At 47.3% G+C, this 27,458-nt stretch overlaps 1 protein-coding gene across 4 annotated transcripts in view; it reads left to right on the top strand.

Moving 5' to 3' along the window:
* AP1G1 (adaptor related protein complex 1 subunit gamma 1) overlaps positions 1-27,458 on the top strand; it is a 691,372-nt gene that overhangs the window by 248,791 nt on the left and 415,123 nt on the right. For all 4 annotated transcript variants that reach the window (XM_085636792.1, XM_085636794.1, XM_085636795.1 and 1 more), the window contains one exon: positions 6,441-6,536. In XM_085636792.1, coding sequence (XP_085492918.1) covers positions 6,441-6,536 — 96 coding nt within the window. The remainder of the gene's footprint in view (positions 1-6,440; positions 6,537-27,458) is intronic.

Below are 27,458 nucleotides of genomic sequence, written 5' to 3'. Positions count from 1 at the left end.
TTGCCTGGCTAAATGTGTATTACTATCCCTAAGGCGTAAACCTTGCCGCCGGAAATGAGTGCCATTGAATGTTAGAGTAATGTAGTGTACTCTCTCAGTCATTTTGCCCAATCTCACCTTTTTATGCACACGTTTAGCATTCTGTAGACCTGTAGAACCTAATATTTCATGATAGTTCCTGTTTCTCACTGTGCCTGTGCCCCTTTCTAATATCTAATCTACATGCATGCTTACCCTATGAGTCTTCTCTGCACTTTGTCTTTGTATAAATAATGGCTTGCATTTCTGTATGAAGCCTCCTTAATTCCGATCAACCCTAATTTGTCTTCATATAATTTTGATTTAGCGATTGTACTGTAACAGACTAGATCCTCTCATCCCTTAGAGTTTAAGCCATATGTTTCATTTTCAGACAGTGCCTTAATCAGACTTCCACTTTACCCTTCCATGATTATTTTTCAGCCATCCATCAGTAAGCAGTCCGCTTCCATCAACTTCCACCTACTCACACCCCTCCTTATCCAAAGGTCCTAATCTGGGTTTTACTTTTCATCTTAATAAAGCAATTCTTGCCAAATTGCTCAAACAAGTTTACATTCTTCCTTTAACTGTGATCATCTAAGTAACCAAGATTTGCCTTTGTGACTTTCACATGGAAGGTGATCACCTTGTATCTTGCTGCTTTCTGAAAGCTTCCTGGTCTATCGGACCAACTTGGCACCAGAAGCAACCTAAAGCATCATCCCAATTCGGTGCTACTTTTGACCAGATGTGAATCACAAAATCACTTTGCACTCTGATGGACATAACCATTCTTTTTTATTACTTTAACTTAAAGCTCGAAGGTTTGCTGGAGTCCCATAAATGGATGGCCTTAAAAACTCTGTACCTTGCAATTCTCATCTGCAGGACAATACTAAGAAAAGTATGACGTAAATAAAAACTTGTGGCAATTTTCATAAAGACCTGCCCCCACTGCTGGTCACGCATTATCCAAGTGAACACTTCTCAGCTCAGTGTGTCATTTCTCAATTAGAACCAAGCTGTTCCCAGCTGATGAGTCCATAAAGAGGGTGAAACCGGTCCTAGGTTGCTTGTGTTCCTGGTCCAGAGAGGACCTGGCTTAGTAGTTCGGGCTGGACTGTTCCGATTGGAGCATGGTCAAGACTGACTTGCATATATCTGGGTCCAAACTGAGGTGACATGGCGTGCAAAATAACGATGGATTGGGGTACGACCCACAGTAATTGCAATTATTGGCCCTAAAACTACAGATCAAGGAAACACAAAAAACAAAAGTGAAAACGCGGTTCTCAATCGTCCCACCGCTCCCCTCGCTCAGAGTTGTGCGACTACCTGGTTACTTCTGGGCCTTAGAGCCATGCATGGAGCAAATGCCAAAAGCTCAACCTCGTGCCCTCTCATCGGACCACCACAGCAGACTAGATATGTTGTCTAAAACAGGCCATAGCAATCCTCTTTAGTAGACCACAGGCTCCCTCTGGAGCTCCTTTGTGCCCCACGGATGCATAGTAGCTAGCTCGTTGGCGTCTTCTTTCCCATCACCAACTGTGCACCCTGTCTTTAATCCGAGGCCTGTCCTCACTCATAGACAGATGACATGGACTAGACCATCAAAACTGGGACTGGCAGCAGGGCTTTAAGTAGGATGGAAAAACTGCTGGGTCTCCCAAAGGGGCGTGGCCAATGTAATTAAGGGCGTAGCTTAAAACACGTAAGCTAAAAATCTGTGCTTAGCATAGTGTGCTGCCCGACTTGTATTTTGCGGTTTCTGTCATTGCATCCAGATATGATACAACAAGTTTCATCATACTTACAAGTCAGAACTATTGGCTTTGTCAATGGTTGTTAGTTGCATAAGATAAATAAGCAGCAACTATGGCTTGTATAGAATATTTAAAAAGCTTACACTTGAAGCCCTGGTGACACCACAACAATGTTAGTTTAAAAAAGAGAAGGGAAATCCAGAGAGAAAATTACTCTTTAAAGGATTTCCCTACCCCTACAAAGCTTACCTGGCATGATGTCATGCCGTAACTTCTCCACTAGTGAGAAGTGAGCACTGTGAGCAGGCGCACATTGATGTGCCTGCTGTCACTGCAGTCCGGACAAAAAAATGGACCGCTTGTGCCAGGGCACAAAACAGAGCGCGATAGAGACCCGTTTCGAGGCCCCCTTTAAAAAACCGCTGGTGCTCAGCACCGATGACACCTGGCCCACTTAAAGCCCTGACTGGCAGTGAATCCAATCTGAAAGAGATGTAATTGATTGGAAACTCGATCTCTGGGATGCCCACCATGTATTTTTCCGTCTCGGATGATCATCAGCAGTTTTATGAGCAGGAGGCTGAGCGGGAGACGTTGAAGGATGAGGGCAAAGTGTTGGAGAACTACATGGTGCCATTGTATTTGATACCCCCCGAAATAGGCTTAAACTCACCTAACCCTATGGCTACTCAAGAATACACATCCTCTGCAACAGTCATTAGAAGGATGGCCAAAAATCTTGACCTTAACCTACCCATGCAAGTAGTAAGGAGAACTTAAGTGCTCCAAGAGGTTCTTAAACTAGCAACTACCACTCTGGAAACTCTGCTTTGTTTCAATGAGGCCTTGGTAGATGTGCTGATCGGCACCTGGACGAAACAAGGATCTTGCCCACCAATCGGCATACAAGTGTCAAGACGCAAGTGTGTTCCTGGGGACCCAGACTTCTTCACTCAATAGCCTACCTGGAGAGCCGGGTGGTTCAGGCATCATCCAGCCTCCATAACCCAACTCTTTCCCCATAACTCCACCCAACAGGGAATCAAGACGCATGGGCAATTTTGTGAAACTAATTCCCCCCCCCCCCCCCCTGTGCCAGTCTTGCCCTGCAGTATGTCAACCTCCTGGTACGATATTAGCACACCTTGTGAGACAGAACAGCAATGTTTTGCCAACATGGTGCTTAAGCGCCAGGACTGGATTTGCTTCCTGAGCTTTTCTTCGGACGTCCAACAGTCCCTAATGGACATGTAGTTCGATGGCTCAAAACGTTTTGGGGCAAAGAGAAAAGCCACAGTTCGCTTTCTGGCCCTAGCTCAGTCAACTCAGCAGTTCCCCCTACAACACCACTTTTGAGGCTTCAACAGGGGCTATATGCAGAGGCAGATGCATTATGAGCCTCAGTAAGAGGAGGGCTCCCAACCCTTTTGAGGGGGAGGCTAGGAAACGAGTCAACAACATTTAAGCCCACAGTGGAAATTTCTACCCAGACCACAGCCCCTCCCCTCCTGCAAACCTGATTTCATTTACCATTGGTGGTACACGATTACCCAATAGGAGATTGGGTCTCCCTTCACATCCCCAGATGTAGGAGTATCACATCAGACCAGTGGGTGCTCAAAGTCGTAGAGCTCGGCTACTCCCTACCCTTTTTGTCTTATCCACTAGATATGCCATGCCCACCGCCACACCTCCTGGAGAATCACTTGTACATACTTTGTGAAGAAATTCAAACTAAGTGGCTGTTCTCATTATTTTCTGATTCTGAAAAAGTACGTAGGCCTTCACCCTATCCTGGGTCTCTTCCCTCTGAACCTCTTCCTCCAGAAGGAAAAGTTCAAAATGCTCACCCTGGCCCAAGTTCCGTCTGTCCTGGACCCAGGTGGTGGGGTTGGATTTTCAGGATGCCCATTTTTACATCCCTGTCCTGCAATCCCACAGAGTTTACCTGTAGTTTCAGGTAGGCCAAGAGCTCTTTGAGTTCACCATGTGCTCCTTTGACCTTACCAGTGCACCTTGGGTGTTGATAAAGGTGATGGTGGTGGCAGCACATCTGCAGAGGTTGGGACTACCAGCCTTCCCATACCTAGATGACTGACTGCGCAAGACACCACCTCCAGATGACAGACGGGACTTTGGCACATTGATGGTGAAATCCAACAATGTTAAAAGGTTGGCAGACTCCTCAGCAGCTCCCCTTTATTTGAGCCATCCTGGATACCATGCTTTTCTAGCTATCCCTTTGCTTCAAGTCCAGGATATTCGGGCTATGATCTTGTGTTTCAACCCTTGATCTGGGTCTCAGTGAGAGTGCCTCTAAGGCTTCTTGTCCTCTTGACCTCCTGCATCCTGCTTAGTTGGATCAGCGGAAGAGCCCTCTCTCTAACCCACCCAGAGCTAACAATTATGATTGATGCATCGTTGTTGGATTCGGTAGGTCATCTGGGAGAGGTGGGGATCAGAGGGCGCTGGTCTCTGGCGAAGGCTAGCCTCTACATAAGCTTGCTAGAGTTGTGAGCAATTCACTTTACACTGAATACGTTCCCCCGACTATCAAAAGGGAATGGATACATGTGCTCACAGACAACATGACCGCCATGTGGTATTTTAACAAACACGGGGCGGAGTGGGTTTCTATGCCAGGAGGCACCGTGCCTCTGGAAGTGGATGAATGCTCAGGGCATCTTATTGATTGCCCTATTACCTGGCAGAATTTATAAACGTTTGGGGCAGCTGAATTCAGCCGCTGGTGTGTAGTAAATTACAGATGGCAGCTACCCTCTATGCCACCTCCCGAGTCTATTTTCCAGCCATGGGGAGAACCCTGGCTCGATCTGTTTGCCAGTACGGAGAACGGAGTGTGTCCAGACTTTTGTGCAATGGAGTGTCCATGATGCTTCCCACCTGCATTGGGGATTAGGACTTCTGCACTTCTTTATTGCCTTGTCTCTCTCTTGCTCAGAGTGCTGATAAAGATCATGAAGGACCAAGGCCCAAGTTATCCTAGTGGCTTCGGCCTGGGCAAGTAGAGTGTGGTACCAGAACTTCTGGCCATGAGCATTGTGCCATCCAATCCGGCTGCCCCTTTAAGAGAATCTTTTGTCGCAGCAGTGCGGCTGGGTCCTGCACCGGAGCCTGCAAAGCCTCCACCTTCATGCATGTATACCTCCACCTCCATGCATGGAGATGGAGCGGCGATAGTTGATGACTCTTGAACTCTCTTCTGGAGTGGTTGGTGTCATCTTGGCAGTCAGATGTTTATCCACAAAATGTTTAACACAGGAAGCTGGGTAAAGTTTGTTGCCTTGTGTGTTCTAACCCTGGAATGCAAAATTGTCTAACATTTTATTTTGTCTGTCCTTAGCCTAACAAAGCCTTGCTTTGATTCGTTTAGGGCTGTCTTACAGCCATCACTTTTAAAATCATCTGTTGTGATGCATATCTGGAAAGTGCTGATCCACATGTCCCGCCCACACCTTTTGTAAAGCTGCAGTGGGACCTTAATTTGATTCTTACTTATCACATGTTCTCTCCCTTTGAACCGATGCATAGCTGTCCTCTACACCGGTCATCCTTATTTCCATTACCTTGGCAAGGCAAGTGAGTCAGGTTATGACCCAGAGTCCATTTAAACACGTTTCTGCAAGTTCTACCTGGAAACAACACATTTGTATTACAAGACATCAGGTTTCAATGGAGCCGATAGTGTGGTTTTCTGGACTTTCTTAAGCTACACTTTTTAGTGCCTAGGAATCCATTTGAAATCCGCTCTAACCGCTTCTAAACTCAGTCCCACTTTTATTATGTAAAATTTGTGGGCAGGATTATATTTCATGTCCGCCTTCTGCTAAGTGTTGGCATGTCTCAGTACAAAGCCTGCTCGGTAGTGACGTCTTTAAACACCGACACCTCTGAATACTGCTTAAGCCGCTTCCTATTTCAAAATGCTGTGTCAGGGCAGCATCAAATATCGTTGCCAGGATAGCAAGGAATAGCTCTCTGGCCAACCTTTTCCTCCCCTTGAGCATCAGGGAGCATTTCAGTTCAACTCTTTCCATAAGGTGAGTGGATAAACCTCTTGACTAAGTCTTTTAGCCATGTTGCTCTTTATGCGAAAGCATGCCAGTGTAATAAGGCCCCCTTTCCCCTAGTGTAGCTATGAAAATATCATAAGTGGCACCCCTTGAAGCAAAGTTATCAATTTCTTCTTTTTATAAAAAACCTTCATCACTCAGCTAACATAGTAACATATGGCAGCATAGGATAGGATATACCAAATAAGACTTAGTTCACACAGTTTATCCTGAGGACAGGTTCATGCAAATCTCCATCCAAACGAAGGTGGGTCAGTGAGATACTTAGCTGTTTGGTGTGGAAGCTAGAGTGTTGCGATCCATTGTTCCTTTGGTTTGCCTCCCTGCTATCTGGATACTGTCTCCAGGGATTCCATATGTCACAGGGCCGAGACTTCCTTGGCTGGAGTTCTCCATAGATGTCCATCAGGGTGTGACCGGGTACTAGGTCAAGCTATTAAATGTTAACCATTTCTAAAGTGCATAGTGAGACTTAACTTTCCCTACTGATCAGGCTGGGAATTTATTGAAGGTGTTGTACTCCAGGATAACTCTTTAACACTTAATTTTTTTTCTACAGCTTGTTCCTCAGTTGGTTCGCATCCTAAAAAATCTTATCATGTCGGGTTATTCTCCAGAGCATGACGTATCTGGAATAAGCGACCCATTTCTGCAGGTGAGTTCTGGCTTGACTTGTTGCAGTCAGTGATGTTCATAGAATGGTGACCTTTAGTTGGAGGAGGGTAGGGGTCGAGTGAGTTTTTTTTGGGGGGGGGCAGAGGGGGTCGGGGTGGGGGGAGCGGTCTAGGGCAATTGCCCTATTCGGCTGGAATCAGAAATGGGGTAAAATTGATTGACTGCATGGATAACGGAAAAAAAAGTCAATTACCATTGGTAGATGAGTTTCAGATCAGTGGCCAGAGGAATAGGATAAACAGTGGTAAGGGAATCGACTGATCTGAAAGAAACCGTTAGTTATAGATTCCTTACCTTAGAATTAACCCCAGGCCTCAGACTGGATCCGGAAAGTTTTTCATCAGCAGTACCCCTGCACGTCGGAAGGTCGCGTTGGTTGACTCCGCGTCCAATGTCGCCGGGATGACGTCGTGGTAGCTACATAGACGCTGTACTCGCGCGCTGACGTCAGTTCTTTCTTTCTTCCGCGCCAGCAAGCGCAGATCCGGGGAGAGCGACACCTCCAGTCACTTTGTGACTGACCTTTTCTCAACTTCTTTTTCTGAGTCCATCAACTCCTGGTGCACGAGGGATGCCCAGCTTCAAGGTTTGCAGTTCCTGTAACCGACTGATGTCGGTGACTGATCCGCACCGCGTGTGTCTCGACTGCCTGGAGCGCGACCACAACCCCAAGTCGTGCTCCAACTGCCGAACCATTGCCCGAAGTCTTTGCGGGAGTGGTCCCGAAAGCTACTTGAGGCCCGGCAGTCGGCTCCATGCCACTCGAGGTCCCGGTCGCATAGGAGGTCGCGGGACCGATCGCGGAGCCAACACCATTCGTCATCCAAATCTTTACACTCTGGGTCAGGTAAGTCGAACCACAAGAAGAAGTCGAAGAAGCATAGTCGCTCTTTGACTTGTCCCCGTCCGTCGGCTGACGCGATGAGGGATGCGGGTGGTGCCCCTCACACGGCTCCTTGTGCTTATATTCTGTTAAATTAGATATGTTTTCCAGACTCTTTTCCAGTGTTTTGATTACAGAGTTGTTAAATGTGTTCTCTAACTGTCATAGAAAACTTGCAGTTAGTGTTGAACACGAAGTATGAAGTTCATACCTAGTTTGTGATCTTCTGGTAGTTGGGTGCCTTTCTTATTCAGAAATATAGGGAAAATCATTAAAAACCAGAGAAAACTGGTTGGTAAACAATGCCATGCCAATTTGACTCTAATCTGAATCGCCTGTAACAGTAGTTCTAAAAACATTTTGTGTTTTGGTTACCCCCACTTAATCATTACTGAAATCCGGGGACACCCACTAAATCATTGGATTTCGGGGACCCCCATTGAGTCATTACTGGAACCTGAGGACCTCAGATTAAACCAAAGCAATCATCAAACAAATACCCAAATAATTATTTTATTTTATCCGCAAATAAATGAACACATGAAAAGTTTCATTTTAGTGGGAAGGTTGGGCTTTTCTGAATTCAATTTAGGCCACCCTGTGTTCTGTTTAATGCATTTGTGCAGCTCTGATGTATCATCCTGAGGACACTTACTTAATTTTTAGCCTCCAATTTCAATTTCCTTATTTACGGAACGTTTTTAGATTATCAATCGTACATTTTTTTTAATTTATACTCCATTTATTAATCTGTTAATATTTAATTTTAGAGCCGGCCATGGACCCCCATGGGTCGTCGAACCACAACTTAAGAACCGCTGCCCTATGAAAGGCATGGGTTTCACTTCTAGAATTAGTCCCTCATATTGAAGGGGAGAAGAAGGAATAGGTGAATATTTGCAGACTCAGATGTTGAAGGACTCGTCTGTTATTGGTTTGTCAGAAGAACATTTTATTTGACACCCAAAAGGCCTAATTGCTGAGAAAGGTAGACGGAAAGGCGTTAGTGTTGTCCCTAGTTTCTTAATTTTAAATATCAGTGCACATAAGTAAAGAAAGGTCTAGACATTCCTATAATAAAAAAATGCCTTTCAGATGGAAATACGCTGGCAAGACACAATAGGCAGTTCTTTACTTTACATCAAAAGACTCATAAGGCGCAAGAAACCCCAAACACAGAGCTCCTGTAACGATGTTGAAATTATTCCTAAGACTTTGTCTTCGAAAAGCAAAAGAAACTCCTCAAAGTAGAAATAATAGATCTGAGTGAACAAGCAATAATAGAAGCTTTAAGTTCAGGTAATACCTTTTGGTATTAAAGTAGCACCAATAGTATTTTACAAAATGTCTGTGGTCTTGGTAGCACAATCCAAGTCACAAGCAATACATCTGTATCCATCCATTCTTAGACCAGCTGCCAAAAGGATATTATTTGTTTGAGGCATGTGAGCTGTAGATCACATGCTCCTGCTAACTAGTGTTGGGTCCGGATGTTTGCAAGTAGTTTTTCTTCGTAGAAGTCTTTCCAGTCACAAGGTGAGGTGCTGACTCCTTTTTGTGATAGTGCACATGGGCATCAACTCCATTGTTAGATTGTTTTTTTCCACCATTGGGTTCAGACGTGAATTTCTGCGTTCCAGTTCGAAACCTTTTTTTGGGTTCCCCTCAGTGTGCAATCCACTATACCTGCGTCTGTAATGTTCTGTATGAGTATTCCACTTCTCCGTGTATCGTATCGGTCAAAGAAAATTTCAGTTTTGATTGGAAAACTTGTGAAAGGCCTTCGGGCCTAACTGCTTCGGTCCCCCTTGCAGTCGATGGAACGGACTCCGTGCAAATTCTGCCCTCTGTGCCATGCAAAACATCTGCGCACCAACTTGCACAAAGTGTGCAACTTGTGCTTATCTCCAGAGCACAACGAACAAGACTGTGGTGCGTGCAGATCCTTCCGATCCAGGGAAACTCTCCACGATCGACGGGCTCGACGTCGTGAAATGCAAAGCCAGAATATTGAATACACGCCGGACATCTTCGGTGAAGGATCCCAGGAGGAACAGGAAGAGCAGCTCTTATTGATTCCTGAATCAAGCTCTTGAGATGGAAGAGGTCATACCGCAGGGTCAAGGCCCCGTGAGTACTAAACACCCCTTGCCCCAAAATCCAACTCAAATAAAGCAAAGGGCTTTGGTTCCACCTCCGTCTCCCGGCCAAGGTTGGCACCGAGACGATGTTTCTGATGCCCTGCCTCCTGGCTCGACACCGAAACTCATTGTCAAGCCTTCCGGCTCAGGATAGAGCTGCCAACGTCTGGCACCAAGCCGAAACTTTTGAGCTCAAAGCCCAAGACTGCTTCGGAGCCGAAACCCTCTACGCCAAAATTGAATTGAATTGAATTCAAGCCTGAAGTTGATCAGGCATTAAAAAAAAAAAGCAAGACACTGCAGTAGCTAGTCTATGGGAGCTCTACATTCTCCTTCTAACCGGGGCTCCTTTCATTGCTTCTTTTATCGGGGGGAGGGGGGGGTGTCTAAGACCACATCCTCAGACACTAGTGTTTCCTCCTATAAAAGGCAACAATTAACCTTCCTCCACAAGAGGTATCTTTAGAGGAGGATATAGAGGAAACGTCCAGGGTAGAGGAAAAGGCTCCACACCTAGTAACTCCCCTTCCTCTAACAAGCATTGACTTACCCTTCCCCCGAATCATCTAACAACTGTCGGGGACGTCTTCTACAATTCCTCCCCATTTGGCAATCTATAACAACAGACAAATGGGTGTTCGGAATTATCCAACATGGTTATTGGCTGGAGCCTACCACCAATCCTACAAACATTTCACCTCGTTCTCACAAACTGTCACCAGATCGTTTGCACCTCCTCAAAGAGGAAGCCCAGTCCTTCTAGCTAAAAGGAGCAATAGAGCCGGTACCATTATAATATCAAGGGTCAGGCGTTTACTCCCTATATTTTCTCATTCCTGAAAAGGATGGCTCGTTAAGACCTATTTTGGACCTCGGAGAACTGAACCTCTACATGCTGTCAGAACATTTTCACAAGGTGACACCTCAACAAGGTCTCCCATTTTTACAACAGGGCAACTTTATGTCTACTCTAGACTTAAAGGACGCATATTTTCACATTCCAATTCACCCCGCTCATCGCAAAGATCTCAGATTTGTGATAGCGGGTCAGCATTACCAATTCAAAGTACTACCATTTGGAGTCACCACTGCTCCCAGAGTATTTACCAAATGCCTGGCAGTAATTGCAGCTCATCGTAGAAGACATCCATGTCTTCCCATACCTGGACGACTAGCTCATCAAAAACAAGAATTAACAGAAATGTCTCCAACACACTCGAGTGCAATCCACTTGCTACACCAACTAGAGTTTGCAGTGAATGCGTTAAAGTCCCATTTACAGCCTTCCAACACACAGACTTATCTGGGAGCTACCATAGACACTCAAAGAGCTCTAGTCTCTCCCAACGCTGCCAGAATTCACAGTATTCAGTCTCTTCTTACTCTGTTTCAGCCCAACCACTCATTACCAGCCAGAGTCTTCAAGCAACTGCTAAGAATTATGGTGTCTTGCATCATAATCGTGCAAGACTTCACATGCCCCTCCTTCAAGAATTCTTAGCAAGTCAGTGGAACCATTCGCAGGGTTGATTAACCAATCTAGTGTTGGTAGACGGCCGCACCCATTGCTCTCTGCAGTGGTGGAACTCACAAAATGTATCCAAAGGACGGCCCTTCATCGAAGCTGTTCCACAGACAGTGCTAACAGCAGACGCATCACTCACTGGTTGGGGGGGCTCACTTACAGGATCACACAATTCAAGGATTGTGGAGTCTAAAGCACAAAAATCCACATATAAATCACCGAGAGCTACTAGCAGTGTTTCTAGCTCTCAAAGCATTTCAAACTTACCACGTAGGCAAAGCTGTCCTTGTCCGCAGGGAATACATGACAGCTATGTACTATATACAAAAACGGGGGAGGGGTACACACTCTCCAACAGTCATGTCTAGCACAAGCCATTTGGAAATGGGCTATACACCACAAGATTTATCTTGCACCTTCCAGGAGTAAACAATCCGATTGCAGACCTTCTCAGCAGACAGAAGCAGCAAGTGCACGAGTGGGAACTTCATCCTCCGGTTCTCCTCCTCCCACTTTCAGGAATGGGGATATCCTCAGATAGACCTCTTCGCTACAGCAGAAAACTCAAAATGCCCAAGCTTCGCTTCTAGGTTCCCACATCTGCTCTCCAAAGGCAATACCTTATTGATGAACTGGTCAGGAATATTTGCCTACGCTTTTCCGCCTCTCCCACTCATTCCACTGGTAGTTCGGAGCTCAGGCAAACATCCCTCACACAAATTCTCATAGCTCCAACATGGGCACATCAACCCTGGCTCACCACTCTGTTAGAGTTGTCACTAGTTCCACACTAAAAGCTGCATCTCCCCTCCAGTCTCCTCACTTAGAGCCATGGGGAACTCAACCTGGCGATCTAGCTCCTGAAGTCATAGTTTGGTTATTTACACTTACCACCAGACTGTATGAATATCCTTAAAAAGGCTAGAAAGCCTACTACTAGGACATGTTATGCAGAAAAATGGAAGCAATTTGTTATCTATTGAAAAAATAACACAATCAGTCCTCTTGATGCTTCTGTACAAAACATCATCTGTTAACTGTTACACTTACAGCAACCTGGACTTGCCTACACACCTGTTTGCTTACATTTAGCAGCAGTAGCTGCATACTTACAAAACAGACAACACTTATCTCTGTTACGACTACCAGTGGTTAAAGCCTTTTTAGAAGGTTTAAAAAGTGATACCATCAAACGTCCCACCTGTGCCAGTGTGAAACCTAAACATAGTGCATACAAGGCTAATGGATCCACCATTTGAACCAAAGCATAGGTGCCAATTACAAATTCTTTAATGGAAGGTTGCTTTCCTCAGCGCAGTAACTTCATTAAGGAGAGTTGGTGAACTCCAATCATTAACTATACAAGAGCCCTTCTTTCAGCTTCTTAGAGACAAAGTGGTTCTTCGCACCAATCCTAAATTTCTCACTAAAGTATTTTCTGCTTTTCATATCAATCAATAATTTGAGTTACCCATGTTCTTTCCTCAACCTGATTCTGTAGCAGAACATACATACCCTTGATGTTCGAAGAGCTCTACTATATTAATTTTGCAAAACAAAGCAACTCTTTGTTGCTGTTTTGCCACCACACAAAGGCAATCCCATATCTAAATCGGGTATTGCAAGATGGATCGTAAAATGTATCCAGACATGTTATCAGACAGCAAAAGGAATTTTTCTAATACCCCCTAAAGCGCATTCTACTTGCAAAATAGGGGCTACTATGACCATCTTAGGGAATATTCCCCTAGCTGACATCTGTGATCAGTAACATGGTCTACACTGCACACATTCACCAAACAAGCTAATGTAGGCCAAGCAGTACTTAAAACACTGTTTCAGACAACAAAACTACATGTTAGCCACCTGTATAGTCTATGCAAAGCATGTGATCTACAGCCCACATGCCTCGAATGGATAAGTTACCCAGTAAGCATCAGTTCTTGCCATGTAGAGCTGTAGATTCAAATGCGCCCACCTGCTTCTCCGGTCTCCTGTAGTTGGTGCAGTTTCTCAGTTTACATACATACGCATGAACATCTCTATTCTACCTTTACTAACTCCATTTTCACTCTCTGTGGGAAAACAATCTAACAATGGAGTCGATGCTCATGCACACTATCACCGAAAGTCGGAGTCCCCTTACCTCGTGACTGGAAAGACTTCTTTGAAGAAAAACAACTTACAAACATCCGGACCCAACACTAGATGGCAGGAGTATGCAAAGCATGTGAATCTACAGCTCTACATGCCAAGAACAGATGCTTACTGTGTAAGTAACTTTATCCTTATAGGACCAAACCAAAGAGAATACTGACATTTCAAGATTAGAGTCACCTTCACCAGACATCACTAACTTCAACAGTGGGCAAATACAGAAGAAGTGCAACCACAATATTTATTTGAACAAACCGGTAAGAGCAAAATATTACCCACTATCGAAAATGGTTCAGAAGATTTAGCATTTGACGATTCTTAAAGTTCTTTAGAACACCACATCCCAGGTGAATTAAGTGCAGTGGCAGACAAATTATTTGCATCAGCGGGAATATCTCACAAAAGGTGGCCTTTGGTCGAACCTCTGCCAGCAGGCCCTCTCCTCTCCTCTCACTGACTGTTCTCTTGGGCCTCGTTCCAGGGCTTGCACTGATACTGGTCCCGACTTTCACTCTGACCCCAGGACCCACGTCGGTTATCCATGCTGGCAGAGAGGCTTACACCATTGATGCTGAAATGAGACCCAATTGCCAAGCCAGTGTCAGACCCCAAGCAGACTGTGTCCCATGCATCCAGTCATTGTATTGCCAGCCCCTTAGCCTCCACAGCACCAGTACTATCACATGTTCTATTCAGCTCCGATTCTGATGCATTCTGGAGGATATGTAATGCCGATACTGACAATGAAGCAGTCAATATACTTCCCTCTCATTACACTGATAAAGGACTGCTCTTAGACTTGCAAAATGCTAGTGAGTTAGATTTCTCAACAGAGACAGAGCTGGAACTCACCACCTGCCTCTTTTACTGAACTGGTCTGCAGAGCTGAAGTGTTAGATTTGCAGTTCGCTACTCTTGATACTAAAGCCAATTTGACTGCAATTCTTCAACCAGATCCAACTTCATTGGAGCCAATAATACAATTGAACACCCTTATGGGCACTCTGATGACCGCTTGGTTTAATTCTGGCTCAGCTCCTCCTGTCAGCCAACCTGTGGCCAGACTACACAGACCAGGCCCAGGATGCCCTGATTTTTTGAGGAGACACCCAATACTTGAACACCTTGTGGTGCAGGTGTTTACAGTTCAGGTAAATCCAAATGCTATTCCTTAGAACCTTTTAGTTATGGAGTCAACACATGTTGATGCCGTTGGCAAGAACATTTTTCATCTGCTAGAATAGCTTTAGGATCTTTAACTACTGTCTCTCTTCTGGTCAGATACACCCATAACTTCTGGGACATGCCAGCAAGGTCTTGCCGTCCATGCTGGAGGACCTCTGCTTCTTTGGTCCAAATGTTCCAAGATGGAAAAGATACAACAAAGTATGTGCTGCATGCAGGCCTGGGCACCGCTGACTACATAAGCCATGCTATTGACACCAGTGTAGTGCTTAGAAGGTATACCTGGATACAATCAAACAGGTCTAAGCATCCCTTATGGACAGTATGCCCTGCAATTGATGTAGACTACTTGTAGAAAAGGCTGACCTGGTGCTTGCGAGATTTAAAGATAGTTGAGCCACAGCATGTTTTTTTTTTAGAGTATTTGTCCACAGACAAAAAAAATTAACCAGTAACCTAGAAAGTTTAGGGGTTATTCCAAAGGCCTTGGTAACCGGCAGCATAAAACTTGTAATCCAGTACACCATCAAACTTGTGCACAGGGCTTGGTGGCAGCTGTGGCCATTCACATGCAGGGACAGCAGTCCTTTATCTCTTCCTCCCCTGCCACAACTTTTCCCCAGCAATTTTGACTTGCCATCTTAAGCCCACAGCCAGCTGGTTGGGGGTAGGGGTGATATGGATAAGTTACTTACCTGTAATCCTAGTTCTCTTCCAGGGGTATCCTCATCAGTCATAAGCACCGAATATTCCCGCGCTGGTTTTGGGACCCCAGAAATAATAAAAAATTATATATGAAACATATATACAGCTATATATAATATATATATATAAAATCATTTTTTCTATTACCAATGCAGCTCTCATATAGGAGGCTAAACAATGTAATAAAACACATAAACTGCTTTTGCAAATATACATAATCTATGCATAAAAACCCATGAGGGCAAGAAGCACTTGAACTCTGTTTTTAATGAGTAAATCTCATGAGTAAACTGCAAAAGAAAGCAGGCATTGTTAGCCTACAGGCTGCATTGTAAACCAACATAGAACATGAAAGCAATCTTCCATAAAAACTGGCACTGTGCCTTTAAGGCAGCCATGACCCCCAGCTTCCCATGATGCCTCAAGGGTGACAGGTCAGTTGTTCTTTGCGTAACCCTGAAGATCGGGGCACCAAGATAAAATTTTAACAATGAAATTATCTCATTTGCCTGGGGAGGTGGGTGGGTTGCTTATGACTTTGATGAGGATACCCCTGGAAGAGAACTAGAATTACAGGTAAGTAACTTATCCTTCTCTTCCAGGGGATCCTCATCAATAGTCATATTCACTGAATAGAATAGCAAGCCCATCATCCACCTGCAGGCAAATGAGAAACAAAGTGACCTTGTTAACAACAACTGAAAAGTCAGCTGTTGAACAGATTCCTCAAGGAGGCTTGGCATACTTGAGTGCCTGCTCTAGTATCCGAGTCCAGGCAGTAATGCCTTGTAAATGTATGCACCGATCTCCAAGTGGCTGCTTTACAGATCTCAGAGAGCGGTACATTATTGAGAAAAGCAGTTGTAGCTGCTTTTCCTCTTGTGGAATGAGCATTGGGAGCGGACAAAAGAGGTTTCTCTGCTAGCTGGTAAGCCAATTTAATGCATGAGACTATCCATCTGGAGATGGACCGTTTTGTTGCTGGGAAACCTGTTCTGACTGAACCATAATTAATAAAAAGGTTATCAGACTTTCTCAATGGCTTCGACCTGTCTAGATAAAACTTAAAGACTCTTAAGGTCTAATGAATGCAGAGCCCTCTCCGCTGGAGTGGAGGGGTTGGGAAAAAAGGTCGGATGAGAAATGGTTTGATTACGTGGAAATCAGACACCACCTTCGCAAGGAAGGAAGGATGCGTTCTGAGGACTACCCTATTCAGATGGAAGACCAAGTAGGGTTCTTTGGAACAGAGGGCCTGTATCTCACTCACCCTACGAGCTGAGGTGATAGCCACCAAGAAAGCTACCTTCCACGTAAGTTGCTTTGTGGATAGGCTCAAAGGGTGGACCCATCAATTTTGACAGTACCAAGTTCAGCTCCCAAGGAGGTGAAGGAGGCCAGACCGGAGGGTAGACCTTCTTAAGACCCTGCAGGAAATCCTTCACCACTTGCAACTGAAAGAATGAGGGTTGAGAAGGAGAACTCCTGTACGCCGTAATGGCAGCCAGGTGCACCTTAATGGACGAGAATTTTAAACCTGCTCTGGCTAGGTGAAGCAGATAGGGCAAGACTACGTCCTCCTGCCCCTTGGTGGGGCTACAATTATTTTGCGCACACCATATGTAAAACGCTTCCATTTGCACGCATAAGAGTGTCTTGTTGAAGGTCTCCTTGCCTCTTTCAATATGGACATGCAGTCTTGAGGTGGACCTAGATGTCCATACTGGAGGACCTCAGGAGCCATGCTGCCAAGTTCAGTGATGGAAGGTTGGAGTGATGAATCCTCCCGTTCACCTTGGACAGTAGGTCCGGTCTGCACGGCAGCCTCTTGTGTGGCTTCAGTGACATATGTAGACGGTCCGGGTATGTGAGAAAGTGGCTCTGTACACACTGTTCCCTAATAGGTACAGTGTATACAGAGTCCACAGTCCCCACGGGTTTGGCAGAGGCTAAAGTTAGATATAACCTTACTCTCTAAAGTGGTAGCTTGGTTGAGCAGTAAGGCTGTATCAGAGGACCGTGTAAAGCATTTGTTGCACACACTGAGTCAGCAAATGGTCTCACACACTCATTAACTGAACTCTAGGCCAATGGTTTATATATAAAAAATATGTTTGTTTTATTTTAGAACCAACAATAGGTATCAAAATATACTTTCTCAGAATGAGATGCTTTAGGTAAGTACTTTTGCAATATGCAATTGGCTTTTGTAGAAAGTTACAGGTTGTTGCAATATGCAACACAATTTTAAACACAATAATGCATTGAGTTCATTGGAAATTTTAAGTTATTTGCAATAGATTACTTTCAGGATTACTTTTGTAATTCCAGGACTGGATCCTAGATTCAGTCCTGGGTCAGTTCTTAGAAACAAGTGATAAAAGTCGACTTAGTTGCTGTTATGATTTTTAGGCAATATTTTGCTATTTTAAAAGTTGACACTTAGAAGAAATTTCATAGAAAACAGTCAATGATTACCTTTGGAAGAAAATTCAAGTTGCAGGTATAGTATGTTCTTGTTACTTTTGTAATCCAGTACTGGGTGCCTAGACTCAGTACTGGGACCTCTATCTAAAACAGGTAAGCAATTAAGTTTTCCCAGTTTGTACGATTTTTGAAGAATATTTGAAGATTGCAAAAATCGACACTTAGAAGAAATTTCACAGAAAAACAGTCAATGATTTCCCATGGAAGAAAATTGGGTTACTGGTAAGTACGGTTGTGAATATTTTTCAGGGTCAGTACTGGGTACCAAGATCCAGCACTGGGATCTCACCTAATAGCAGGTGAGTGTTTTCGTTACTCGGCTGATTTTTGGTGAATATTTTAAGTTTTGAAAACTCCACACTTGGAAGAAATTTCAGAAGAAACCAGTCAATGTTTACCTATGGAGAGAATTGAGTTATTGGCTTTCAGGTAAGTACTCGACTGGCAAAGTTAAGGTTCTGGGCACAGACTCGGGGGTCTCCCAGGGTCAGGTAGGTACAGTTGTTACACCCTCAGCGGCACAGGGGCAGCCGGGTGCAGAGTGAGTTAGGCCCAATGTTATCCTATGGGAGGCAGGGGGGCCTTGGTTGGTGGCTGCTGACTAGCAGGCCACGCGGCTGTGGGAGCTGGGCTCCTGGTCACTTGCTCAGGGCAAATGGGGAAGTAGGTTAGAGTAGAAGTTGCAATGCCAGGCCACTCGGGCGGCTGGGTGCAGTGTGCTTTTGAGCCGTCAGGCGCTCAATGGATTGCAATGGAGAAGCTCAAGAACGAACAAAGGCTGCAAGCTCGGGGACGAAGATTCTTCAGGAGCGACCACCTCTTCGAGAGGTAAGGTGGGTAGTTGAAGGATAGGTAGGCACCCAGGAGTTGGGCACAGGGGGCCGCAGGGCGTCGGGTGCAGGGGTGCCTTTTGGCGTCGGGAAATCTTACCCTCTGCTGGTTGCGGTTGGAGGGGTCCCTGGTTCTGAGGCTGCAGGCATCGTCGGGAGCGTCAAGTTGGGTCCTTGGGTGCTGGATTCGGGGTCGCAGTCGCCGGGGGGACGTCCTCGGGGTCTTTGTTCACTCCGGCACTTGGCGGGTGCAGAGTGGGCAAGGTTCGCGGTTCCGGGCTGATGCCAGGGATTAGATGCTGAGTTTGAGCAGAGCCTCTGCTCATGGGAGTCCCAGGTGCTTAGAGCCAAAAGGTAGCCAGGTCCTCTGGGGTTTGTGAGGTTGCTAGCCACAAGAGGTGCCGGGTTGTAGCAGGAGCAGTTTCAAGGGTCGACAGGCAGGTTGGGCTGGGGCCAAAGCAGTTGGTGTCTTCCTCTTCTTAGCAGCTGCACGGCAGGTCCTCTTTCTTCGTGCTCTTCTTTGTATATTTGAATCTGTTATCTGGGGAAGGAAGGTTCAGGGTGCCCCTAAATACTAGATTTAGGGTCGTTACAGGTAGGTAAAGGGCAGGGACCAATGGGGCACTTTCCTGAGGTGGGTACACCCCCTATTCTGCCACTCTCCTGTGGGAGGGGGGCAGTAGCCTAGTCCTGATTGGGTAGGGCCTCCCATCTTCAAGATGGCGAGCGCCCGGAGATGTGCTTCACCTCGCCTCCCCCACCTGAGGGGTGGGGTTGGCAGGCTGGTACATCCCCTGTCCTTATTAGGGGTTTCCGGCCAGGCTTCCCGACAGAGGGGGGTTGCAAGTGGCCTGGGGAATCTGAGAGGCGGCATGCCTTTGAAGCAACCCCCTGTCCATCCTGGGGGAGGAGACCTAGCACCTCGCCCAGGATGTGCATTGTTGCAGGCCCAGGATAGCAGGGGCTCTCCTACCCAGGGGTCCTGCAACATGTGTGCTGTGTGGCAGCCACTCAGACCAGACGTGGATTGTAGGTTAGGTTTCAGGGGGCATCTCTAAGATGCCCTCTGGGGTGCTTGGTACATTAAATCCCATACTGGCATCAGTGCGGTTTTAAGGTGCTGAGAAGTTTGATACCAAACTGCTCAGTCTTCAGTGTTGCCATTATGGTGCTGTGGAGTTCGTGTTTGACGGGCTCTCAGCACCATGTACTCTTAAATGGCAGCACTGCACTTACAGGGCCCAGGAATGGACCTGGGTACTGTAGGGGCACAGGGCTCATGCTCCTGTGCCCACACCACAGGCATAGGGCACCCAGCTAGAGGGGTGGCTGATGTATGCCAGGGCAGTGTAGGTGGTGGGCATGGCACACAGATGTGTGCCATGTCGACTCTTTGTTTTGTCTTGTACCCAGACACTCAGCCCGCAAGGGCAGTGTGTGTGTGTTAGGGTACAGGGCCTCTAAGGGTGGCACAATGGGTGCTGCAGCCCTTAGAGGCCTTCCCTGGTCACAAGGCCCTGGGTACCTAGGGTACCATTTACCAGGGGCTGGCATGTGGCCAGGGTTTGCCAATTTGTGTTTGAGGTTTTTGTTTAGGGAAGGAACATAGGCCCTGGGCACCTGATTGGCAGGAGTCCAGGGCACACTCAGTCAAAGTACATTCAGCAATTCAGCAAAAAGTGGGGGCATACCATGCAAGAAAAATGGCACTTTCTCACAGGGTACCACCACTGCCTCGGCCAGTCTGGAGCAATCTGTATCATCGTGGTGTTCGAGTGTGACAGTTTAGTCACCACCTTCGGGGTGAGAGGCAGGGGTGGAAAGGCATACACAAATGCCCCTGACCAGCTGATCAAAAGGGCATTTCACCTCAATCCTGGTCGGTAGTACCTTGAGGCAAAGTCTCTGCATTTTGTGTTTTCTTCGTCTGCGAACAGATCTATGCTTGGACGGCCCTGAGTTAGCTGAAAGGTCGAGACCTTCCTCATTGCTTACTCCAGTACTGACGTCTCACAGTCGCACCATCCCCATTTTCCGACTCAGACATGGAGCCAAACAGGCTTTGTCCGACCCAGTTTTGGCGCCCAACGGGATAATGACCTCAGGATCACAGCCAATGGCTTTTTTCTTGAAAGGCTTGGAGAGGGCAACGAACGGGAGGCTCTGCGGACCCTTATGGATACCAGCTGCCTCTTGATGACTCTGAGGAAAAATGGTGTGAAGAACTGGTGGAGGTCAGTGGGTTAGACACCTTACTGGACACTAGCTTGGTTTTTCCTCCTGGTGTGACTACAGAGGAGGGAGCCTTATTTTCTATGGTAGGGTGACTGAGGTCTTGGTCCTGCAGTTATCCTCAATGGCAGTCAAGAGGAAAGTCTTGACAGATGTGCTTCAGGTGTAAGTCACCCCTTTCCAACGTCCTACTCTGGGTCTGGTCAAGCCCCGCGCAGGGACACCTGTGCATGGGATAGTTGCATGCCACCACTTTCCTTACTCCCACCCAGGATACCTTTGTGGTCCAAGCCTCCACCTCTAGGGTCAACCCTGGCACATTCTCAAATAATCTACTGGATAGGGAATCCAAGAGGCTGTATACCTTTGGCGAGAAGATGTTCCCTATTGTCTGTGTTGCACTGCAGCTGATGAACACCGGGTTCCTTTTGGGCCGATATTCCCATACGATCTGGGATTCGGTTATACAAGTGCTGCCTATGGTCTAGGAGGAGGCCCGAGCCATACTCTCCCAAGCTAGTGCTGACAGCAAAGTTCACCAAACGATGTTGACTGGACGCGACCAACTTCTTGGGTAGAGGGATTTTATTGTCGCTGGGCCTTTGGCGCCAAGCCTGGCTGAGCTGAGAAGCACAGGCTTTTCAGGGATGTCCAAGCCTCGCTTATGGACATGCCCTTTGATGGCTTTCGTCGTCTTGGAGAGAAGGCGGACTCCACACTGGAACACTTTAAGAACACCAGAGCTACTGCAAGGTCCTTGGGCTTCTCAATGGCCCCTCTTAAACCTCAGTCTGCCTTCCGCATCCACTGTAGGGGTTTCCAGCTGCATCTCTATCCTCCTAGCCACCACAGCCAACAGACTGGCCAACTTTTTGTGGCCAAGGACGTGGGCCTCATAGACCACATGGGACAGATAGCCAGAGGTCGGGCTAGCCCACCATCCCCAAACAGTCGCAGCCTCTAAACCCTTTTAGTTTGCCTTTTCTGGCCATCATTAGCATCCAGTGTGGAGATGGATAGATCATCCCCTGCACCTCTGGGTTTTACAGATTGTCCAAATGGGTTATTCATCCCCTTTGTGACCACCCCTTCACCCATGCCACCCACATACGACCGGCTTACAGAGGACAACCTCTCCTTTCACCATCCGGAAGTGCTGGCTCTCTTGGCCAAGGGAGCAATCAGGAAGATGGTGGCGTCAGAAGTAGGTCATGGTTAAAATTCCTGCCATTTTCTGTTCCCTAAAAAGAACTGAGTTCTTAGTCTTATCCTAGACCTGTGCCATGCTCACCCAAGTCCTGTCTACCCTGAAACCTGGAGACTGGATGGTAGATGGTAGTGTTGGACTTGCAGGATGCATATTTTCACAAGCCCATCCTCCCTGCCCACAGATGTTATCTGTGCTTCATGGTGGGCCAAGAGCACTTTTAGTTTTCCATGCTCCCCTTCGGCCCTACCAGCGCCCCTTGGGTGGCCATCAAGGGGAAGGCAGTGGTTGCAGTTCCTCTGTGGACGTCAGAGGCTCCAATTTTTCCCTATGTTGACAATTGGCTGTGGAAGGCGGCTTGCGACAGGCAGTCCCCTCCCACCTCCGGACAACAGCGATCCTCCTGCAATCACTGAAGTTCACTGTCAATGTGCATAAGTCACACCTGGGTCCCTCTCAGGTGCTCCCTTTCATCAGAGCTGTTATGGGCACAGTGCAATTTAGTGCCTATCCTCCAGAGCAGCAAGTCCAAGATATTCAGTCTATGATGTGATATTTCAGCTTCTATCCTGGATTTCGGTGAGATTGACCCAGTTGTTGTTGGGCCTACTGTATCCTGCTTGTTACGTGTGCCCGTAGGCATATGCGGACTCTGCAGTAAGACATGAAGTCCCAGTGGGCACATCATCGGGGGTATCTCTCCGACATGGTCCAAAACTCAGGCGGAACTGCGAAAGATCTGCAGTGGTGGCTGACTAACTGCGATTGTGTCAGTGGCAGACCTCTTTTCTTTCCTCATCCAAGCTGACTGTAGTGACTGAATGATTACTCTTTAGGTGCCTTATGGCAGAGGTCGAGTTGAGAGTACTATGGTCTCCGGCATAGTCTTGTCTCCACATCAACTTATTGGAGCTTTTGGCAATCCGTTTGGCATTCAATACTTTTCTTCCTTTGATCAATGGATGGCTGATGTAGGTGTTTGCTGGGAACATTACTGCCATGTAGTACTGAAGAAAACAGGACGTGATGGGATCTTGAACCCTATTGTGAGAAGTTGGCCTGGAATATGATGTCCACTAGTTATAGTGGGCACCTTGCACCAGTCCAAACAACCCTTATTGATGATAGGTTTAAAGACAACCTTTATTGAAAGCTGTCCTAGTGGTAGCTATGGAGAGCAGCCTTCAGGCTAAGTCTTGACGGAGTGTAAAGAAGATTGGTTTACCAGATTATAACCTCATGAATAACTAAATGAAAGGAGAATCACACAAGGTGTATATATATAAAATATATGTATTTATTTCTAAACGCTCTCTACTAACTTCTTTATGGAGTTAGAGAGCAAGGCACACAATAATACAGTTCTATAATGACCGTAAATAGCACAATATACAATGGGCCCTAGGGGCGGACCAAACCATATATTTAGAAAGTGGTATAAGAACCACGACTTGCCCAGACAAAAGTCCTAGAGCCTGTAGAATTGCTGGGACCCCAAGGTACCACCCAAGGTAGTGACACAGAGGACCCACAGGAGACGTGTGCAGTGTGAGAACACAACCGCGAGCTCCGTTAGCTTCTATGGGGAAAGTCGCGGTTGGAATTTTAAAGTTTAAGGACACTTAGGAGAGGACTTTGAGCAAACCCCTCTAGCCTTGGGAGTTCTAGGGCCAGCACCCACGGGAGCACCGTAGTACTCTAGTTACCTCACCTAGGGAAGCCGGGTGCATAGGTGTCAAATTGTGTCGGGTCGCGTTGTCGTTTTCATTGGCGACCTGCTGCAAAGTGCTGCTGCCAGGAAGGAGAAGGGTGTCCGGTGTGATCCAAGCCTGGATCGCAGATCAGAAGAACCTGAAAGCAGAGGGGACAGTGTCTGGGTCACTTGCCAGTGACCAGGGGCAAGATAGACGAATGCCCACCGATGTCTGGTGTTTCAAATGCGAAGAGGTGAAGCTTGACTCTGCAGCCACGAGGACCTGGAGGCGTCAAGGACGACCAGGAGCTGGAATCGAGCTGTCCCACGAAGGATGTCGAGTTCTGCGGTGTTGGTGCCCAGATTGTACACAACAAGCCTTGGCAACAACAACCCACGCAGGAAGAGAAAAGATGCTTCGGTGCATACCAGCAATGTTCTGTGGACTCCCCAAGCGATGGAGAGTCGGGGCACGTCTGGAGCAACCAGGTAAGCCCAATTAAAGTTGCCTTCCCAGGAACCCACCAGTCGACGGACTAGGGATCGCGAAGGGACCTCGAGAGAAAACACAAAGGGCCCGCTCACGGAGCACTCGTGGAGTGTAGGCGGGCTATCTTCGGTGCAAATGCTGCTCGTGGTCATGGGCTACAAGTAACCCAAATCTCAGCTGCAGGAGTCGCTGGTATGCTGATGGTTCTGCAAATGGTCGTGGTGTCCAGGTGATCGGGTTGCACGGTCTTCCACAAGGGGTACAGGCCTCAGAATTGCTGAGTGCACAGATCGACCTAAGCGACCACGGAAACCCACCTCCTGTGTTGCAAAATTCTTCGGAGTCCGGCGGGAGCTTCGGAGATGCAAACTGGACAGATGAGTCTTTGGTGTCTGCCAAGCAGGGGAGTAACTCCTTTACTCCAAGGGAGATTCTTCAGTCATCTAGTTCAATGTAGATAATCAAAGTTCCAGGATTTCAGTATCAGAGCTTCGTCCAGGTGTAATCTAAAGTCCTGTAGCCAGGGGTTCCTGTCTTATACCCAAGGAAGGGGTTGGACATACTCTAGGGACCCACCTATGGAAGGGTCAGGAAAGAGGGGTGGCTCACCCATTTCCTTTGTCCAGTTTCACGCCAGAGCCGGGGCTGGTAGCCCCCTGCAACCGGTTTGAGCTGGACTATGCACAGGGTGTGAGAAAGTGCAATCTTTCTTGCATGGTATGCCCCCACTTTTTGCTGAATTGCTGAATGTACTTTGACTGAGTGTGCCCTGGACTCCTGCCAATCAGATGCCCATGGCCTATGTTCCTTCCCTAAAACCCAAATTTGCAAACCCTGGCCACATGTCAGCCCCTGGTAAATGGTACCCTAGGCACCCAGGGCCTTGTGACCAGGGAAGGCCTCTATAGGCTGCAGCACTCATTGTGCCACCCTTAGAGGCTCTGTACCCTAACACACACACACTGCCCTTGCAGGCTGAGTGTCTGGGTGCAGGTCAAAACAAAGAGTCGACATGGCACACATCCCTGTGTGCCATGCCCACACTGCCCTGGCATACATCAGCCACCCCTCTCGCTGGGTGCCCTATGCCAGTGGTGTGGGCACAGGAGCAGGAGCCCTGTGCCCCTACAGTACCCAGGTCCATTCCTGGGCACTGTAAGTGCAGTGCTGCCATTTAAGAGTACATGGTGCTGGGAGCTTGTCAAACACGAACTCCACAGCACCATAATGGCAACACTGAAGACTGAGAAGTTTGGTATCCAACTTCTCAGCACATTAAACCCGCACTGATGCCAGTGTGGGATTTAATGTACCAAGCACCCCAGAGGGCATCTTAGAGATGCCCCCTGAAACCTAACCTACAATCCACGTCTGGTCTGAGAGGCTGCCTAGGCTGTCACACAGCAGACATGTTGCTGGACCCCTGGGTAGGAGAGCCCCATCTCTCCTGGGCCTGCAACAATGCACACCCTGGGCGAGGTGCTAGATCTCCTCCCCCAGGATGGGCAGGGGGAAGCATCAAAGGCATGCCGCCTCTGTGAGCTTCCCCAGGCCACTGCAACCCTCCACTCTGGTGGGAAGCTTGACCGGAAACTCCAAATAAGGACAGGGGATGTGCCAGCTTGCCAACCCCACCCCTCAGGTGGGGGAGGCGAGGTTAAGCACATCTCCGGGCTCTCGCCATCTTGAAGATGGGGAGCCCTGCCCAATCACGACTAGGCTACTGCCCCCCTCCCACAGGAGAGAGGCAGGATAGGGGGTGTACCCACCCCAGGACAGAGACCCATTGGTCCCTGCCCTTCACCTACCTGTAATGCCCCTAAATCTAGTATTTAGGGGCACCCTGAACCTTCCTTCCCCAGATTCCCGATTCCGAAATACAAAGAAGAGCAAGAAGAAAGAAGACCTGCCCTGCAGCTGCTAAGAAGAGGAAGACACCAACTGCCTTGGCCACAGCCCTACCAGCCTGTCGACCCTCTAACCTGCTCCTGCTCCAACCCGGCATCTCTTGTGGCCAGCAACCTCACAAACTCCGGAGGACCTGGCTACCTTTTGGCTCTAAGCCCCTGGGTCTCCCATGAGTAGAGGCTCTTCTCAAAATCTACTTCTAATCCCTGGCATCAGCCCGGAACTTCGAACCCTTCACACTCTGCACCCGCCAAGCCTGGCCTGTGATGGGGTGAACAAACCCCACGAGGACGACCGTGACCCCAAGTCCGGCACCCAAGGACTTCCTTCGACGCTCCTGAAGACGCCTGTAGCCTCAGCACCAGGTGCTCCCCCCAACCGCGATCAACAGAGGGTAAGATTTCCCGACACCAAAAGGCACCCCTGCGCCCCGCGGCCCCTGTGCCCAATCCCGGGGTACCTACCTATCCTCCAACTACCCAACTTACATCTCGAAGTGGTGGTGGCACCTGAAGAATCTTCGTCGCCGAGCTTGCAGTCTTTTTCTAAACCGGAGCTTTCCCATTGAAATCAATTGAGCGCCTGAAGGCTCAAAAGCACCCTGCACCCAGCCGCCCGAGTGGCCCTGGCAGTGTAACCTCTACACCTATCTACTTCCCCATTTGCCCTGAGCAAGTGACCAGGAGCCCAGCTCCCACAGCCGTGTGGCCTGCTATTCAGCAGCCACCAACCAAGGCCCCCCCCTACCTCTCATAGGATAACATTGGGCCTAACTCTCTCTGCACCCGGCTGCCCCTGTGCCGCTGAGGGTGAAACAACTGTACCTACCTGACACTGGGAGACCCCTGAGTCTATGGCCAGAACCTTAACTCTGCCAGTCGAGTACTTACCTTTAAACCGATAACTCAATTTTCTCCATAGGTTAACATTTACTGTTTTTTCCTGAAATTTCTTCTAAGTGTGGACTTTTCAAAACTTAAAAAATTCACCAAAAATCAGCTGAGTAACGAAAATACTCACCTGCTATTAGGTGAGCTCCCAGTGCTGGATCTTGGTGCCCAGCACTGACTCTGAAAAATACTTACGACTGTACTTGCCAGTAACCCAATTTTCTCCTATAGGAAATCATTGACTGTTTTTCTGTGAAATTTCTTCTAAGTGTCAATTTCGGCAAACTTTAAATATTCTTCTGAAAACGTAATTAGTTACCTGTTTTGGATAAAGGTCCCAGTACTGAGTCTAGGCACCCAGTACTGGATTACAAAAGTAACGAGAACATACTATACCTGCAACGAATTTTCTTCCATAGAAGAAATTTCATAGAAAACAGTCAATGATTCCCTAAGTGTCAACTTTTAAAATAGCAAAACATTACTTAAAAATCCTAGTAGTAACTAAGTCGACTTTTATCACTTGTTTCTAAGTACTGTCCCAGGACTGAATCTAGGATCCAGTCCTG

Source organism: Triturus cristatus, chromosome 12, assembly GCF_964204655.1.
Source record: "Triturus cristatus chromosome 12, aTriCri1.1, whole genome shotgun sequence".
NCBI classification, from domain to species: Eukaryota; Metazoa; Chordata; class Amphibia; order Caudata; family Salamandridae; genus Triturus; species Triturus cristatus.
The sequence above is the reverse complement of the archived record's forward strand: the minus strand, read 5'-3'. Positions and strand labels throughout refer to the sequence as shown.